At 51.7% G+C, this 18,577-nt stretch overlaps 3 protein-coding genes and 1 non-coding gene across 4 annotated transcripts; 1 reads left to right on the top strand and 3 right to left on the bottom strand.

Annotated features, from left to right (window-relative positions):
* Window positions 1–518: 518 nt before the first annotated feature.
* Window positions 519–7,352, bottom strand: BCR38DRAFT_529142 (uncharacterized protein; the record flags this gene model as incomplete). Its single annotated transcript, XM_040865443.1, has 4 exons — window positions 7,106–7,352; window positions 6,431–7,050; window positions 3,648–6,378; window positions 519–3,556 (listed from the first exon to the last, which is right to left on the bottom strand). The coding sequence occupies exons 1-4, from the start codon at window positions 7,281–7,283 to the stop codon at window positions 519–521; spliced, it is 6,567 nt and encodes a 2,188-aa protein (XP_040709321.1). The 5' UTR covers window positions 7,284–7,352.
* Window positions 7,353–9,362: 2,010 nt separating this feature from the next.
* Window positions 9,363–11,128, top strand: BCR38DRAFT_453374 (Sialidase). The gene has a single exon (XM_040861588.1). The coding sequence runs from the start codon at window positions 9,499–9,501 to the stop codon at window positions 11,035–11,037; it is 1,539 nt and encodes a 512-aa protein (XP_040709320.1). The 5' UTR covers window positions 9,363–9,498; the 3' UTR covers window positions 11,038–11,128.
* Window positions 11,129–12,532: 1,404 nt separating this feature from the next.
* Window positions 12,533–12,635, bottom strand: BCR38DRAFT_t384. The gene has a single exon. It is a non-coding gene; the product is annotated as a tRNA-Thr (tRNA).
* A 3,609-nt stretch (window positions 12,636–16,244) lies between these two features.
* On the bottom strand, window positions 16,245–17,027 carry BCR38DRAFT_415230 (uncharacterized protein; the record flags this gene model as incomplete). The annotated part of the gene is made up of 2 exons (XM_040859012.1): window positions 16,245–16,384; window positions 16,637–17,027. The coding sequence occupies 2 exons, from the start codon at window positions 17,025–17,027 to the stop codon at window positions 16,245–16,247; spliced, it is 531 nt and encodes a 176-aa protein (XP_040709319.1).
* Window positions 17,028–18,577: the final 1,550 nt, after the last annotated feature.

Below are 18,577 nucleotides of genomic sequence, written 5' to 3'. Positions count from 1 at the left end.
AGTTTCTGCATGAGCAAAGGCCTTGTGGTTACAAGGTCGGCACGCCTATGTCTCAAGTTCTTCCAGCATCATCCTGCAACTCAACCATTTGAGACTTTCCAGCTGGAAGAGCATCTGCGGCCATTTCGGTTGTTGGTATTCTGTCATTCCTCGATTCTCATCTAGAGTCCTTCCCTCCATTTCACGTCTGATACCGGTCCAGGATGTTCTGGCATCCACAACATGTTTGGCCAATAGGGCTGCTGGACATGGTGCTCTTCATCAGGTATGAGGTCGGCGTCTTTACCAGCTGCAACAACTAAGCCAGCAGAGACTTGACTGCTGATCGCAACTTAGGGCAACCAAGGCAGCTCATGTTACAGGTAATCACAGGTGGCATTGGTATTGAATTAACGGCGTACTCCGCTACAGGAACTATACAATGTGTAAAACTACAAAAGAAATCATTGTATCATCAATTATGAGTTATTCGTGCCATAGCTCTCGGCTTTGTATCCAAGTCCCTTCTCCCACCGAATTCAACAAATGGCCCAAACGGAAGGAGCGACAAACCCGTCTTCATCCAAGCCACCCTCAGCCTTCCCCTGTCCAAAGCCATCGAGCTTCCACTTCTTGGCCAGAATCTGCTCCTCGCTCATCTTCAACTCACCACCATACAAGTCCTGAATCCTTCTCGTCAACATCTCATACTCGCCGACGGCCTTACCCCAACCACCAAACCTTTGCACGGCCAACTTAAGCAACCTCAAGTGCCTCCTGACGCGCTCAATCTCGTCCCGGCGGGTTCCCAAATAACCAGGTACTCTAGTCACCCCACTTCTCGAGCTGCCCAGCTCCGAATCCAAGTCCTCATCATCGTCATCACTCCCCTCGTTCTCAGCATCCACCAGCAGCTTCAACACGTCCTCGTGGACACGAATCGCCTTCCTAAAGTACATCTGCGCCAACTCGGCCCCGCGCTTCCCATCTCCTTCCTGCTTCTGCTGCTTGAGATGGTACGCCGCCATGCTCGTGTACAGACTTCCCAGCAGGGTATAGATCCCCAATGTTTGCTGGTCTCGGGCCCCGTGCACGCGCCGTACATTGTATAACAAGTCCTCAGCGAGCCGAATAGCCGCCATGCGATTCCCGGCTGCGAAGTGCGCCTGCACCAGCCTTCGGCCCAGGGCAAGCATGACCTCGGGCGACCAGCACGACGAGGCGGCCGTGAGGCCCTCGCGTGAGGACCAGAGGCGCGAGAGCAGCCACTGCAGGCGGGCATGGTCCTTCTGGTCGCCGACCAAGCCAATGAGCTCATTGAGCTCGGCGAGCGGGCAGCGGGCCAGATCGATATTGTTGGCGGCGCAGATAGAGAAGACCTCTGCGAGGATCCGGCGTGAGAGCTCGAGCATGGGTTCCGTGGGGGTGTGTTTGGGTTTTCCCCGGCCGGCCAACAGGAGGCACAGCTGGAAGCCAAGGGTGATCTCGGTCGGGTCGTCGAGCCCCTCGTGCGAGAGCAGGAAGTGGAACGTGCATGTTGCGAGTTCGAGCGCTTCCTTGGATTTATGCTTCTCCAGGAGGTCAGCCAACTTGCGCACCGCTGCGTGGCCGGCGGCGGCGACGAAATTGGTGGCGCCGCCGTGCTCGGAGAGGTAGATCAGGAGGGTGCCGACGAAGAGATTGATGGAGGCCTTGGTCGAGACCTTAACGACGGCCATCTCACAGCTGGTGAAGTACTCGAGGGCCTGGCGCTCGATAATGGCAAAGTACTCGGTGCGCGTTGTGCGGACGAGCATCTGCCGGAGACGGGCGGCGTGGGTGAACACAAGGTGCACCTTGGACTTGGACTTGATCGAGACGGTGAAGCGCTCGTAGAAGAAGTACTCGGCCATGAGACCCGCCATGAAGCCCGCGATGGTCAAGGTATAGTTACCGTGCAGATAGAATTCGAAGGCGGCGATGAAAGCGAAGCAGACCGGTCCGATCTTAACCAGGTTGAAGCCGCACGTCTTGGATGCCTCTTTGTAGATCACTTGCATCTTGATCTCGCGGATAAGCTCGTATGCGTACGAGATGTAGCCGCACGTGGTGTAGATTTCGGCAATGAATCGCGCTGTTGCGATAAGCTCGTTGGATGAGGTCACTTTGGTGATGCACTCGACAATGAGGCTTCTGAGCTCCATGACGGCCAGCTCTATTTTGGACTGCTTGTGGTATAGCGTTATCAGCTCCTTCAGATGGGTTAGAGTGGCCTCGTGGGTGCAAGAGTGAGTCTTGCGGATCTCGACGTAGCGTTCGTACGTCATGTTCGTCGCCCGCTCCACCATCTCCTTGGTGACCGTCGTCGACGAAGAGGATGAGTTGATCTGCTTCACGTACAACGACTTGAGCTTCGTCTGGCTGCGCTTGGCCACTGTGGTCGAGACAGACTTGGAATGCTTGAGCACATGTTCATAGTACGACACAGCTTCGTACTCGTACTTCTCGCTGCGGCAGCACACCTCGGCTAGCATTGCAGTCACACTTATGGATATGGACGACGACTCGCCAAAGTACTTAAAGCAGGCCTGGTGGATCTCCTTGAGAATCTCGACGTGCGTGTGTATCTCCATCTTGGTCTCCTCGATGGCCCGGTAGTACTTTTCCAGGATCTTCTGCACCACGGCGATATCCTCGAAATACTTGAACTTGGTGCCGAACTTGCAGAACGTCGCGATAATGGACTTAAAGAAGACGATGGACTCTGAGTAGCGCAGGGTCTTGTAGTAGTGCTCCGCGACGATGACCAGAGCCCGGAAAGCGTCCTCGTGGCAGATGATGGCGCCCTTATTGAGGTTGACCACGATTTCGAGGTAGTACTCGATCCAGTACCCGTGGGTCAGATGATGGCATCGGCAGATATCTCCCAGTGCGTACAGGATGGTGATGGTCATGGAGTGGGTGGGGCCGTAGAAAGCCCGGTACTCGACGAGTAGTTCCTGGTAGAAGCTGATGACTTGGCCGAACATCTGATGCTTCTTGAGGAATGCTAGGTATAGCTCGCTGTACTTGATGACAGAGGCGTCGTCGATGCTGAGACACTTACGGTGGACGTGGTACAACCGCAAGTATAGGTATTCGGCCTTCTCGTACCGCTTCTGGCTGATGTAGCATTCCGCCAATTTAATGACCAGCTCGATGCTTTCGGAAGAGAAAGAACTCGCCATGGTCGTGCTTTCAACCGACTCGGAGAAGAATGCAGCCCATGACTTTTTGAGTGTGCTCTTGATGACGGAAATGGCCTCGGACCATCTTTGCTGTTCGGTGTAGATCGAGGTCAAAGATTCACACAGCTCCACGGTGGTGCTCGTAATCTCGGTCTCTGAGAAGGAGGACTCGAACACTTCTCGGATAACTGTCTCGGAAGAGGACGCCACGGTAGTGGTGGTTGATGTCTTGACGATCTCCTTGGAGGTGACGGTGATGTGTTCCTCGATTTCCTTGAACATGGTGGTTTCTTCCTTGTGAGAGGACTTGAACCAAGACCAACATTTTTGGAAGACTGTCAGCGCGATCGAGACCATACCGACTTGTTTCACTGCGGTATGGGTCAGTCTGGGTGCTACGTAGAATTGCGACGATTGACGATGGAATAACTGGAGGGGTAATTGATGGAAGGCGACACTTACTGCAGACAGCAACCTCCTTCAGAAGCACGAGAATGGACTCGAACATGGAGACTTGGTGGCTGGAATACTCGTTCCAACAGCACAGTAGTACAGCCGAAGACTCCTCAAAGCGTTTCTGCACTCTGAGAAACGAAGCATACTTGATCATGACCTCAATCTTCTTCTCGTGCCACTCGCAGACGAGGACGGACCGGCAATGCTCGATAAGCTTAAGCCAGATCTCAATGTAAATCTCCTCAGCTCGGCCAAACTCACGGCGCTCGATAAGATCCAGCGCATGTCGGATCATGATGTCGACACGGACAATAGTCCAAGACTCTTCCGTCTCTTCTCTGTAGCCGAATAAAAACCCATCAAGGACTTCGATTTCCGGCTTATGATCATGTTTCTTGAGCACCACATCCAGGTGCCGGGAGACAGAATCAAACTCATCAGAGCTACCCCCGTGGATAACAAGGGTTATCTCCTTGATCTTGACATAAATCTCCGTGGCCTTTTCCTCTTCGCAGATAGAAACATACAGCTCGGCCAAACGCTGATAAATTTCAAGGACCTCCTTGGAACTTTCGCCATAGCGGTGTTTATACGATGAGACCAGCACCAGCAGTGTCTCCTCGCGATGCGTCATGATCTCCGTGCGTGTCTTCTCAGAGACGAATGCATCCGAAATGCGCAAAAGCGTGTTGCAACACGTGATTACAAGGTCGGACTGGAAGCCCAGCACGATCTTACCGATATGGACAGCCTGCGCCCACCACTCGATAGACTCTCTATGCTGACACAGTACTGTCTCATGGTACTTGGCGCAGACGATAGCCGACTGCAAAACGGCCGCGTGATCGAGGCCGAAGAGGGCCTTGCGCACGCGGAATGCGACGGTGAGGAGCTCTATCGCTTCGTGCTGACCTCTCAGGCACCCGGCTTCGAGGAGGACGAAAGTAACAGAGGAGGGGAATACGGCGGAGAACTCGCGGGGAAGTTCCAAGTCGCCGCGAGCTTTGTACAGCGAAGGCGACTTCTTGAAATGCGTGGCCCAGTAGCGAATGGCGTACTCGAGGAGGTGATGCGCGGCGATGCGGGCGTCGACCTTTGACTGGTCCAAGAACGAAAGGCAGGGCTCGTGTTCGTCGCGGAGATGTTTCTTAGCGCATATAAGGAGGCGAATGAGCAGGTCTCGGTGTCGCTCTTTGAGGTTGAGCGAGAGCTTCGAAGTACCCGGAATGGAGATCAGGGCCTGCTTGATGGCGCTGTGGCGAAGGGCGATGAGGCCCTCGCCTGTTACGGTGAAGGCGGCGACAGATTTGATGATGGGGTGGATATTGATGGTTCGCTCTACCATTCTGGAGGCTTCAGGTTGGGCTTGTAGTAGTAAGGACACTTCGTGAATGGATAGGGGTCGTTCCGCGGCGACAAGCCAGGATAGGAGGGCTTTGCTGTCGGCTTCGAGCTGCAGGTGCTTCGTTGAGAGGATGTGTTGGACGATATCTGCTACACTGCGAGACGTTTTGAGTATCTCGGCCGACTTGTGGAAATCGGTACACGTCTTCTGCAGGCGGAGGTACTGCACCCCAAGGGTTGCACGCAGCATAGATCCTTCTGAGGCCACCACAAGCTGGTCGACCAGGTTCTCCTGGTCCGCATATTCTCTGGCGGAGAAATGTGCATCCGTCAGGAGACCTTGACGAAAAATAGTCTGGATATCGTCCGAGATGTTCTCCCTAGAGAGTACAATGTTTTCGACTGACGCAAAGTTGTTGGGCATGCCCAGAGGCTGGTTAAATTGGATGAGCCGGATACCCGCGGTCTTGCGCGCCAAATCATGCAGTTTCTTGGCCACCTTCTGCGCAGCGGGTTTCTGACTGTCCATCTCGTCCAGGCCGTCGACAATGACTGCCAGGGTTTCGCCCGTGCCCTCGCTGACGACGGATAGGGCTGACTCGAGAGCTTTCCACAAGCGCTCTTCTTGCTTCTCGGCCGTCATGACGGTCGACAGGTCGGCGTGGGCCTTGGTGATGACGTTGAGCAGGTCCAAGTCACCTATGCGCCGCGCGAGCAGCTGGCATAGGAGGGTCTTGAGCATTCCAATGCAAGTTGCCTGAGCCATGATGCTCGAGTTGTAGAAGAAGCTGAGAGCGGAGATATTCTTTCGCCCAAGGGGTCTCTGCAGCCGATCAATCACCCAATTAGCCAGGACCGTTTTCCCGGTCCCAGAGCCGCCCTCGACAAGCAGCACATCGTCGTGTCCCTTGAAGAAGCCGTTCAGATACGGCTGGAACCAAGTGCAAGTGAACTCCTCTGGACGACTGGCCAAACTGATGTGGTTGGACGCCAAGAAAGCCAGCGTCGTGTCCTGCGGTGCGAGCCACTTCTGCACGACGTTGACCCGGTACCCGTCATCGTCAATACCCCGAGTCAGAAGAATAAAGGTCCACATCTCGTGCGAGGTGCGCGCGACTCGCGAGCGGAAGTTGTCAATGGAGGCACCGAAGGTGGCGTAGATATCGAGGCGCGTGGACTGGCGGCAGCCGCTTTTGTGGACGGCTGTGTGAAACGTGATGGCGACTCCCGTGACGATACTGAGAAGCTCCGAGAAGGCGCGGGCTACGTTTTCCATGATGGCTGGCGAGGCGTTGAGGATCTCATCGATGAGTAGGAGAGGGGAAAGCTCAAGACCGAGTTGGTAGAATACCTTGAAAGCTGTCTCGAGGGCCGGGGCGTTTTCATGGCCGAGCTGGTCAGGGGTTAACACTAAGGCTCAACTTGCAACGGAACAAGCAACCCACCTCAAGAAGCAACAGGCACTGCCCAAAGACCAAGTTTGAAGCAGAGCCACAGTCGAGAGTAAAGCCGTTGATAGCTAAGTTCAGCCGATGGACCTGCTCGGCAAAATACTGTGCAGCTATGAGGACGCGATCCCAGCAGCCGCCCTTGGGCGGAAGTCTGGTGAGGCGCTCCGCTCGGATCCACTCAAGAAGGCCGGCATACGACGTATCAAAGGCATGAGCACCGACGCTGGCGCCGAGCTCACGATGGCAGCGCTGGCTGATGAAGGCATACTGCTCCTTGACCACCTCTATGGTGGCTGCTTTGTGCCCGTACGAGGCGCGGACGATGCCGCTGTGAAGCCGTCTCGATCCATACTGCGAGGCCCGCTTGTTGACACGGATGGAGTTGGCGACCGGAGAAGCTGGGGGAGAAAATGCCCTAATGATACGATGGTTCGCTCCAGTGTGACTTGGGGTGGCTGGAAAGGCATCGAGAGGGTTGTCCTTCTCAGCCTCTGGGGTAGGAATGAGCTCTCTGGTATCAGTCTGCATGAACTGATGTTGTTCATCAGTGCCTTGGGGCGAGGCCTGCATGGGCTGTTGTTGCTTGTCACTCCCTCGAGGCGAAGAATCCCGCACTGTGTTATTGTTAGCATGACCGTACGTGAACGTCAAATGGATGAGCACTTCCACCCGAAGGGTTCCGAAGTAGACCGAGCATGCTGCTGACGCAGGGAGTGAAGCAGCGAATGAGTGTCAGTTTGGGCGAGAGCTGTAGAGCTAGGAAGATGAGGATGAGTTGGGCTGCGGGAGAGAAATTACGGAGTGGACATTTGAGGTCGAGTATCAAGCCACATAAGTAGTAAAGCATGCGGGTCACCTTGAGGTCGCTGTCCCATGGCAGGCAATGGGATCGCCGGTGGCACACAACGGACCTTTCAGGTTTGGACGCGCGAGACGGCAGGTATCAAGCAATATATTAAACCATATGCGGGAAAAGCCACAATCGGCGCCGAGTCTCAACTTGCACCGGCACGCAGTGGCGTTGCGCCGGATTGATTCTACGAATGAGACAGTTTAATGCCGACATTATCTGGGCATCAAGGTCTTTCCTCCTCTTCTGATACTCAAAGGCGCCCCGGGCGGATCAATAATGCAGAATAACTGACTATGCGAATGTGATAACCGGGTATGATAAGTCACGTAACCGGTCTGTGTCAATGTACTGAAACGGCATAACGGCCAGAAACAACGAGCTTAGTCTAAACTAGAACAGGAATAGGCTATCATTCATCCTACACACCGGTTCTTTCCATTTCAGGCATCTAATCTATGATCTTCAGCCACCCAGAACTCTGCGCCTTATGAATACTCTCGGCGTGGACTGTCTAACTGAGCCAAGTACCGTTTAGTTGCCGCAAAGGAGCGACGGTCCCGAGCCGCTACACAAGCCCTGGCCCGGTCAACCATCATAGAGAACCAACGGGAGTAGCGCGCACTAAACACAAGAACCTTCCTGGGTAGATTCCGATTTGAACAAATCCAAGCTGAATAGTTACCTAAATGGTAAAGCTGCCGTAATTGGCCGATTAATGTGTAGCCATTCTGCAGACTGCCAACCTCGCGGCTTCGATATCCCACCGCAATAAACCGATGTTCATGTTCAAATATTTCCCTTTCTGGCTTGCACGAGAATGCAACGCCCAAGTTATTGCAACGCGCTCCTGAGAGGGGATCTCGATTGGCGGGCATTCACAGTTTGTGGCTGACTGACTAGTTCCTGTAAACCGGCAACTAGCTGAAAGTCTGCCATCCTTCAGGCCGTGCTACTATTCAGCCGCGACCCCCAACATTGGCGTCGACCGTAAACGATTATGTTTTGCTGGACCCTGAATCCTCTTGATATGCCGGCGACTGCTTAATGGGCTGGAATTGATCTATATGCCATTTGTTTTGATCTGGAATATCGTCGGGCTATTATTAGGTCACTTGTACGAGGCAACAAGATATGCGTCGGGATGTTCTACGCATCTCATGTCTTTAACCATCTGCTATAGCTTCGTATCGGCCCCGAAATGCTTGCAACCCCGCAAAGACTACGCAGTAGTTAGTGACCTTAGCCTCTACTACCCTCCAGGTAGAAAGAATTGAGGCTTGCAAAAACGTGGGCTCGTCGAAAAATCCTGATTTGGGCGTCTTCTCCGTCGCATAGGCCAAGTGCCAGCGTTTCGTTAGTCTCGCAATTGTCCGGCCTGTTGTCAGTGAGATCATGATCTTTTGTGGTTCGGAGGTCGATGGCACGTTTTACGGATGCCATCATCAAGCTCGTCCTGACCGCCGCAAGGACTCATTTAAACGAAAGTATAGCCCCGCCCATGCTGGGAGTATTAGAACGATCTAAGCAACCTCCACTTACGACTATTATGATGATATGCTACTTCGCCCTACGAAGCCCTTTACAAAGTGCGTTTACATAAATATTATACGTAGCATCATAAGAACAACTTGACCTGGACCGAGATTTGCGTTGCTTAGCAACTTAGCATATCTCGAATGCCGCTGCGAACAGTCAGTGCCCTCACGCGTACCAAAACTCTCGGAAGAAGTTGAGAACGAACATAAAAGTGTAAAGTTCCGAGCCGGTGCAGGCGACATGAGATGGCTTGAAGGCAGGCTTGCGAATTGTGCTGTGTATATTATGACTGGGGAAAGGGATCAGTCACCGCGAGTACTTCATAATTCTACGACCTCCACCATACGGCGCTACGTCGGCATTGTGGATGAATATCCTGCTAACCGTGCTAAACTGACGCGTTGTGGAGAGACAATCACCCCAGGGGTCTGTATGTAGCACGAACGATTGGCTTGGAAGTTCTGTGGAGAAGTAGATGTACCTGTAACAGCAAGACGTCACTTCCCCACGTCTTTTTGACTGCGACCCAGTTGCATAGCCACAACATAGGAGTCTTATAAAATATACAGTCTTAAGTCGACGTGGCAGCTTACTTGCCTTTCTGGACTCAAACCCCGCTTCGGCCAACGTCAATCGACCACAGATAACTCAACTCAGTATTCAATCATCCAGTATGGGAGGAAACCTCATCGAAAAGCTCAAGCAGCATATTCCTGGCCACCATGGTGACCACAGGGAGGACGACCACCAAGATTCCAACTACAGCCAAAATCAAGATCAAGGCCACAACCACGGGCCTGGCTACAGCCAAGGGGCCGGTCACAGCCAAGGAGCAGATTACAACCAAGGAGGAGGCTACAGCCAAAGTTCTGGATATAACCAAGGTCTCAGTCACAACCAGCCCCCCCTACATGAGCAGTGGTACGGACAGAACCAAAGTCAGGGCCACAACCATGGTCCTGACTATAATCAAGACCACAGTAACCAGCGTCCGAGTCACAATGAGGGCTCCTGCTATAATCAGGGCCCTAGTCACACACAAGACCCAGGGTATAACCAAGGTGGTAGCCACATGCAGGGCCCAGGTGCCGGCCAGCGAAAGCAAAGCGATGCGTTCCGTGGTTGCAGCATCGTACACAACTCCGAGCGCCGCCTCCACACCGGCGGCACCTATCCTCGCCTCTGCAAGCTGTCCGACGGCTCCATTCTCTGCGGTGTCACCCAAACCCAGAATCAACATCGAGTCCTCACCATTTCACGCAGCACCGACAACGGCAGGAGTTTCGAGCCCTTCGGCGAGGTGGCACGCAGTCCCGGCGACTGCGATAACATCTTCCTGATAGAAATCCCAAGCCAGCAGGGTCACGCAGGACAACACGTCAGCAGCCAACAACACCCCATGCCCGGCGGCAACTCAACCATCCTAGCCGCTTTCCGCAATCACGACCTCGACCCGCAATCTCGCAAGCCCTCGCACTTCCGCATCACCGTCTGCCGCAGCCAAGACAGCGGCCGCACCTGGAAGTACCTTGCCCAAGCCTTCGAGCAGTCCGCCGCGTCGAGCAAGGGTATGGGTCTCTGGGAACCGTTCATGCGTATCGGCCGCCACGGCCAAATTGAAATGACGTATTCCGCTGAGCTGGCGCCCGACAACCAGGAGACGTTCCGCGTCGTGTCGCACAACGGGGGAGCCACTTGGACTGCGCCGCAATGTCTGCGCTGCCACCCTACGAATGAGAATCTGCGTGATGGCATGCAGGGGATCGTGTCGACAAAGGATAGGAGCTGTGGGCGCGACGCCTTGGTTATTGTTTTCGAGACGACGAGGCATAGGACGTTTAGTGTCGAATACGCAGTGTCGTACAATGAAGGAGACACTTGGGAGAAGAGGGGGTGTGTATACTGCCCCCCGAAAGGAAAGAATGCTGGGGCTCCTCAAATCGCGAAGTACGACTCGCATGAAGGGTTTGTGGTTATCTTCATGTGTGATGAGGATTCGGATAAGGTGCAGTGGCCTAAGAAGGCTGGGGTGAAGGTGTGCTTTGGGGATGGGTTGAGAGATGGGAACGTGAACTGGAGTGAGCCGAGGGTGGTGCAGGAGGAGCCGGGGCATTGGCCAGGATTGTTGCAGATGGGGCCTGATGAGGTTATGGCGGTCTATGAGCATGCTAATAAGCCGACGGGGAAGCTGTTGCAATGGCCGCGAGCGTAGTAGTATGGAAGGCTGTGACGGGGCTATGGTAGACATGAGATAGTTTCATTTGGTTTATCAAATCGGGTTTCGGCCGTTATCAAGAACCGGCTACCCCCTGTTACCTCTATATGAAAACACAACTGGTTGGCTTGCGCTATGCCCATGGCAGAGATTCTGAATAACGCTTGCAGAGCAATCTTGCAATGTCGTCTTTTTTGATGAAGCAATGGTTTCCGATGGCACCTAATCCAACTAGGTGCATGGGCGTTGCGTATTTAATATCGTCATTCAGTGTCAGGTCCCTTTGTGACAGGCGGAATGGTCGTTGACGGTTTTGTTTCTGTCGGCAATCTTCGACGCGGGAATCACCGTACTTTTGCGAATGAGTCAGGAATTTATCAGTTAGTACACCATCAAGTTTACACAAGAAGCTCCTGGTTATTACGGGTCTTTGAAACCTAGAACTGTAGTCTTTAGCTTGTACCAGAAATAGTCGGCATGACGGAGCAAATTTGCATCTGTGGATTATCTTCATCTACCAGTTCAACAGTCCAAATACGAGCGTCGAAATTCGATTGCAGGTAGCATAGGTAGGAGAGCTGTATTAGTGATGATGGGACTAACTCACAGGAATTTGTAGCTAAGGAAGGGTTATTTATGGGCAGTTGGGCCAAGCGCTGCACCCAGCACACAGCCGGTTTTCTGGGGCACGAAACAGATGTTTTGACACGATAGAACGTTCAAGGCTCTGACAATCTTCCCTACCGCTGGGATGAACCATTTTTGTTTCGTTGTTTGACATAGAATCCATAATATTCTATGTATCAGTGGTGAACTCAAGAGAGTCATGTCTCTAAAAAATAAAATAATATTAAATACGCCGGTAGGTGTTAACCCTCGGTACCTCTACAAGTACTCCCTTAAGGGGCTATAGATGATATAGCGGGCCCTTAAGCCGCGTCGGGCGGTTATACAGGTAAACTTGTAGCCAAATGACTACTAAACCTCCTGTCCCTCCCTAAGTCTGTGCTACAACCCCTGCCTGAACTACCGATAAGTGTGGTAATGTGGCACTTAAATTCGTCCTCAGGGGTGGGATGCTGCTGATGTGCAGAAGATGCTCGACTATTTTTTTGTCGCGACAAGTCGTAGTATCTGCTAATTGGGGTTCTCGTCGAGCGTATACATCTCAACCATACGCTCAAGTGGATAGACCGTAACGTGGTCAGACGCTCGCAAGAATCGCGGCGAGAGGGCGTGCTGCGCGCCTTCTATCGTGAGGGGACGGGTTCGCCGACGAGCGTTATCGGAAAGGCGAGGTCCGATAAGGGGTCGGATTAACGATTCGAATTCTGGACCGGCTGTCGAGTTATATTCCGCCGACGTAGTGCTTGACGGTCGACTGGCTAGGATGCTCGTAATCCTAAACTGCACCAATCTCCCTATTATCGCTAGGTAGGCGAAGTCAACAAGGTGGGCAGCGCGCCGTAAGGGTTGACTAAACCCCCTTGTGTGTCAGCTGCGGGATTCGAACCCGCGACTCGTCACCGACCCAAGTGGGCGAGGCTCAAATCGGGACTTATCTACCAGCGAAGTGACCAACTACACCAGCCGACTCTAAAAAATAAACAATGCATGATTTATCTTCCACATAACACATGGCTTTTCCCGAAGAAACGGGCTGAAACAGATTGTAATTCTACCGCATAGGCACGACTCTCCCATGATACAACTTTGGAGTACCTGATTGAATATTTCTCAAGCATGGCGACCGGTTCATCAATTTTAGACGGCCTGTGCTGATGATTCCAGGGATTATTATAATGGTAATGTGCATCTTGCTAAACAGGAGCAGGCGCAGGCTTTTATGGACAACATAAAAAACTTAGCCGACACTATAAATCATCCATATAGGGCACTACAGTTCTCTATATCTGAATTACCTAAAGCGGTAGAGCTCAGCCCTTATACTTGCTCAGAATCATGTTGGAACTAGCCCTGGCTCTTCATATTAGACTTTCTCTCATATGGGTGGAAATGATAGAAAGACACCAAGTGAGTAAACCGTGAGAAGCTTGAGCTAATGAAGGTACTGTGGTCCAAGGAATATAGTGCTGATTCGAATAAGGGCCACTGGAGACATGTCCAACGCACCCAGTAGATCAAATGGACTCTATGATACGCGTAAGCCGCAATATACACGAGGCGCATTCACTATTGAAAATACCATATCTCTACTTGAGTACAAATCACTATATTTCCTACTGATCGCTCCGGCAGGCTGTGGAATTCCCCATACCGCTTGGCGATTTGGTAGGAAGCAAATGGCGTTACGCAGCAGCAGCAAATACAGTGAATATTTGCAATTATCAAATCGAAGCTTGTATCATAGTTTGAGAAGTAATCCGGCTTTGCTAATGAGCGAGGGTAATTAGTTTCGTTGTTCCCAGGGGCTATCCTGCTATTGTCAAGATTCAAGTGCAGGAGCTCGCAAGTTGGCATCGATTCTTGTATATTCACAAGAGCTTGTGGGACTGCATTTTATGGCGGGCTTTGATCACTGGAACGAGACTCAGACTTGGATGCTTATTGTTTGAGTACCAGTCCTATTTTTAGTTGGAAGCGATGACGCCATCAAAGCTTCTTATCCTCGAAGATGTTCGCTACGCCATTGCCAAGTTCGAATAGCGAGGCCAAATTAGTCGATTTGTGATGAATTGACAATGATAATGTGATATCGCAATCACTACAACCTGCCCGTGGTGAGCATGAAGTTGAGGGAAACTCGTTCTTAGCTTTTGCCAAGAGTAATGGGTTCCACGATCTATACAGAGCCGCAAATAGATGGGATCCTGGGTTGGATTGCGACGCACAACATCAACAATTAGTGTCAACCACCCGCAACTCACTACGGCGATGAAGTCTAGCATGTCATGAGGACGCTGAATGCAGAATTTGAGACTGCGCCACGAACGTGGTGTCGATCCCTTAAGGGAGGGCGCAAACATCAAAACCAACAAATTGCGACGATGACCATCCATCTCCGCTCTCGGTATTGCCATGTGAGTTTGTTACAATGCGCGCCATTAATGCGCCGGGAATGCGAGAGAAAACATGTGGCCTCTCGTCAGTAATTTCCCCGACATTTAGGTAACTTTGACAGCATGACACGCGGCAGGATTCAAAACTGTCCCTGTGTCATCTGCGCGCACATATACGATGGGGGGTTCATGCCGACTTGACACATGGCCACCTGGCCACGAGGTCGCGAGGGGTTGCGATGACGAAGTATCCCCTCCAGCTTGTCAAACAGGAGGCGGGACAAGGAAGACATGCTGCGCAGCTGCAAAAAATCCTCCCATCGCGCGACACGATAATAAGAGTCCTGGAAATCCCGACACGAGGCGCTTGTCTCGTACAGATGCATCATTGCAACATGCACTATCAGCCGCTGGCTGCATGCATCGTGGTCCCGGTACTTTTGTTCCATCATCTTGTGGTGCGAGGAAGCGCATGTGTACGAGAGAATGCGGCTGCCCTCAGAGCTAGATCGGAAGCAGCTCATATCGTCAAGAACGAAGTCTTCGGGAAACACAAGCTTTTTGCTTGTCGTTGGCGGAAGAGGGTGAAGCGACTTGTTAGCGCGATGGCTAACGCGCAGTTTAAAACTAGGTGTAGAGCACGGATAGGACGCCGTAGGGCACCGAAACGTTTGGTCCGCACTGTTGCTATTGTGGCCCAGCGCTCACTCAAGACGATGTCCTGCGCGCCTCGTGGACTGTGGAGGTTTGGTGTTTAATTCAGACTGGACCTGATACTTGCTAATTCGGTCTGCCCATGCAGGTACGTGGACCACGCCGTTGTATTGGATTCCTGTTGCTTGGTTCCGTAATTTTATCAAATGGATGCACACCTTCATGAGGGGTTCTGGTCTGCGCACGGAAGTGCCACTACCAGAAGAGATATCGCAAGTTGCCGAGACGTGACAGCCATCCTCTCATAAACCTGGACGATTTGGCGCTGTCAATCTCGTCATTCGATTGCGCGAAATTTGATGCGCAATTGGGTTTCCCCTTCGAGCGACAACCAGATAACCATGTGTTTCTCCGCAAAAGCCTAGATAGATCACAGTCAGGAGCCCATCCGGTGGAGTTCGTCGTTAGCGCGCCTCAGAGGCTGCCAACGGAGCGATAATGAGGTTCTCAAGTCTGTGTGGTGAAAACACCTCCCCAAACGGCGAGCGTTGAAATTGCACTCTGGAGCATGGACCCGTCTGGGCATAGCGTCAAGAACACTTTTTCATATTTCTGCAGGTACAGCCGTTGGTTGGAACCCCAGCGGGTCAAACCCTGCAGAAATCCCCCGTCCTTGTGAGGAACGGCCAATGAATGTGACGCAATCCAAACAAACCCTAGCCAGCCCTGGCGACATGACATTTGTGTAATTTCGTCAGTACTCTTTGGATATCTTTGGATGATGGTATTAACCCCAAAGGGTCTTGGTCGGCAAAACGCAAAGTAGCACCTCTGGCAAACAACCGTCGGTTTTGCTGACCGCGCCTTCCCAACTTTAGAAGTGATGTGACAACCTCACTATTTCCGGCAAGTGCCATTCTTGGAGGGAAATTAAGTTAGATGTCAATATAGTATCATCCATCCCCCTTGGTGATTAGCCTTTGTCATTTTGGATCATTGGGGATAAATGACGCATTTCGCATCATTTGACCACCATGTCGAATCAGCAACGCGGAGATGGGCTTGACAAGCTGACAATGCCGATAGCGGCTGCTACTGAGAGGGTGCACAAAGCCGGTAGTTTTGAGACACAAGAACAGCCAGCGGCCAAATGAGGCTAGTCTGCTTTCACGACAGCGCTTCCCTAGTCAAGTCCTTGACGACTTGTGCCTTGCAATTTCCGGTGCCTGTCAGATTACCCACCTTCAGGCATCTGACAAGTCCAAGGTACTTTATTGATGGCCGCATCTTGAGATTATTGAGGGTATTCGAGACTTGTTGATGCTGCCCCATCAGACGAACTACGTGGGCTTCGTGGTCCAATTCCCGTCTCTGTTTTTGGCGTTGGAAGTTGTGCTGTGCTTGTGTGCATGGCAAACTGAAAGCCAAGGATTGGCCGGGCAGGCCAATATGTCGCTGCCGCCCACCTCTGCCTCACCCTAAAACATCGTGGCTTTCCTCTTCTGCCTCTAGTCCTCTCTCCCATAACCTTCATTGCTCATTTTCACCCTTCATCAACAGGACTTCGTTGGCAAAGTCCCTCCCGCTCGCAGACGTTCCAGAGTCATTCGCAACGAACTTGAGTATCGAGTATTCAGATCCACACTCCTTGACTAAGACGCAATTTGCACCTAGCGCACCAGTTGCAGCAACAACAAAGTCCACGACTATTTTTTGGTGGCCACACCCAAATCAACGTCCACATATCATACGACTACGAAGGAACGCCGGGGAGAAATCTATCTGGAGAGTGATAGGAAATCATCAGAAAAAGTAGACGATCGCTGTTGTTCACATATCGGGGCATTTTGTGACATACATTTCGCATTGATTCGCGACACGATTGGTCAAAAACAAGACACTCACACCTAACACCATCACACCTGGATATACAACGAAATTACGACATATCGACACAATGCAATTACCAGCGATAATCGCCATTGCGCTTCTGCCTCTTTTGGCAGTCGCCGACACCAGCACTGAGACGTCAACAGTATCAATGACCAGGACCATCACCATCTCCAAGGTTTCGACCTCCACCCAGTCTGCTACCGCATCCGCTACCGCGTCCTTCAACTCGACTATGATGTACATGCCCACTGGTGTTGGATCGACCACCACCACCTTGCCCACTACAACCGATGCCTCGGGACCTACTGGCACTTCGTCGTCGTCGTCAGTCAGCCCAACCGTTGATAACAACGGTGCCATGTCGCTCGGCGCAGCCCACCTTGCCTTCGCAGGTGCTGCTGGTATGGTCATTGCCGCCATTATGTAAAGACCTGCGCCGAATAAGCATCGCTTGCAGCGAGAAAACCGTTGGGATTTCGAACCTGCGGTCCAGTCGATAGCTGAAGCAATCTTTGCCAACCTGGCCGAACATTGTCAAATCGAATTCTTCCATGCGAGCATCAGCTCATCAGTTTCTTATGTCAAGAACCAGCATTCAGCATCGCCAACGTTATCATGCGACGAGATGAACGACTTTAAGATCCCCTCAGTTGACGGCACCCTCTCCTGCTCCCCTTCATCCTTTGCATTTCGAGATGCTTGCGTCTCCTGGAGCAGGAGAACCGTCCCTAAGGCACAACAGCAACCTTCACTTCTTCCGTTGGTGTTGAACCACGAGCATTTTGTTTTCTTCTCATCCCCCCTTAATGTTTCAATGAACCAGCAACACACGCGCTTTGCTTTGATCGCGCCGGTACACTTCTTGCGCATCATTGGTTTCACTCACATTCGTTCTACCACCCCTTCTACCCTGAACAGACATACAGATATCCCAATGCCAGACCTTCACTTTCATCTATCACCTATTCAATTGACACCCGTTTTATCATTTATACCCCGCCTCGGCATTGGGAGCTGGGCACAGCAATCTGCATGTTTGGGCAATTTCATCGGCTGATGAGACGCTGGATCGGGAGTTGAGACGTCGTGATTCAATGTGAAAGAAAGTATTGCTGGCTGGACGATTTGCAAGTTGCCTTCAACAAACCCCCGTTTCCAGATCGGTAGTCGCGGACTTTTGTCACGGACGACAAGTTAGGAGATCACGAAGGCTATTTTACTCCAACTTTACATCTGTTTTTTCAATTCCAATGTCTTCACCTTTGTTGCGATACCCCTTTTTTTATTGTTGTATGCTCGCCGGCGAGGACTGATGAGGGGAACCTCTGCTTGATATATCATGTAACCCACCCCGTGTGGAAAAAATTTACGCTGCTGGTTTTTGACATGTTTTTCTCTATTCGATCATTTCCCTGCATCTTTGCATTTGCATATTTTCAAAAAGGAGACGAGGGGTTCGGCGGCTTGGGATTAGAGTTTTGGTGAATTGGAGTAAGATAGTTGATGAGTGACACTGAACTGAATTGATTTGAAGCCGGCATACATTATATTTTGGTTGCCGTGAGACTCACGTCTTGTTTCTATCATGACTGCTGACTTGAGGTATCGCTCCAACGTTCTTGGACGCAATTGTGCGACGATGCGATATTGCGTGCCATAGGTGACAGGTATGTAACTTGCCAATTACATTATTATGACCTATGCTACCTTTATTACGTCCCACATACGATCGAACCTCGAGCATAGCGTCTGCCTACGCTACATGAGTGTCAATGTCCAGCTATGCACTTCCAAAGTATTCTGTTGAGCCAGGCTTCATCATATTAATCGCAGATCTCGTCCGATGTGCTTGATTTTCAACTGATTCCTCACATTGGCCTCAGCCAGCAACGCTCGGCACCTGGTCAAATCTCCATGACTACCGGTGTCAAATTCCGAGCTCCCAATGAGAATTGTAGCCTCCACCTACC

This window comes from Pseudomassariella vexata (assembly GCF_002105095.1).
Source record: "Pseudomassariella vexata strain CBS 129021 chromosome Unknown BCR38scaffold_32, whole genome shotgun sequence".
Taxonomy (NCBI): Eukaryota; Fungi; Ascomycota; class Sordariomycetes; order Amphisphaeriales; family Pseudomassariaceae; genus Pseudomassariella; species Pseudomassariella vexata.
The sequence above is the reverse complement of the archived record's forward strand: the minus strand, read 5'-3'. Positions and strand labels throughout refer to the sequence as shown.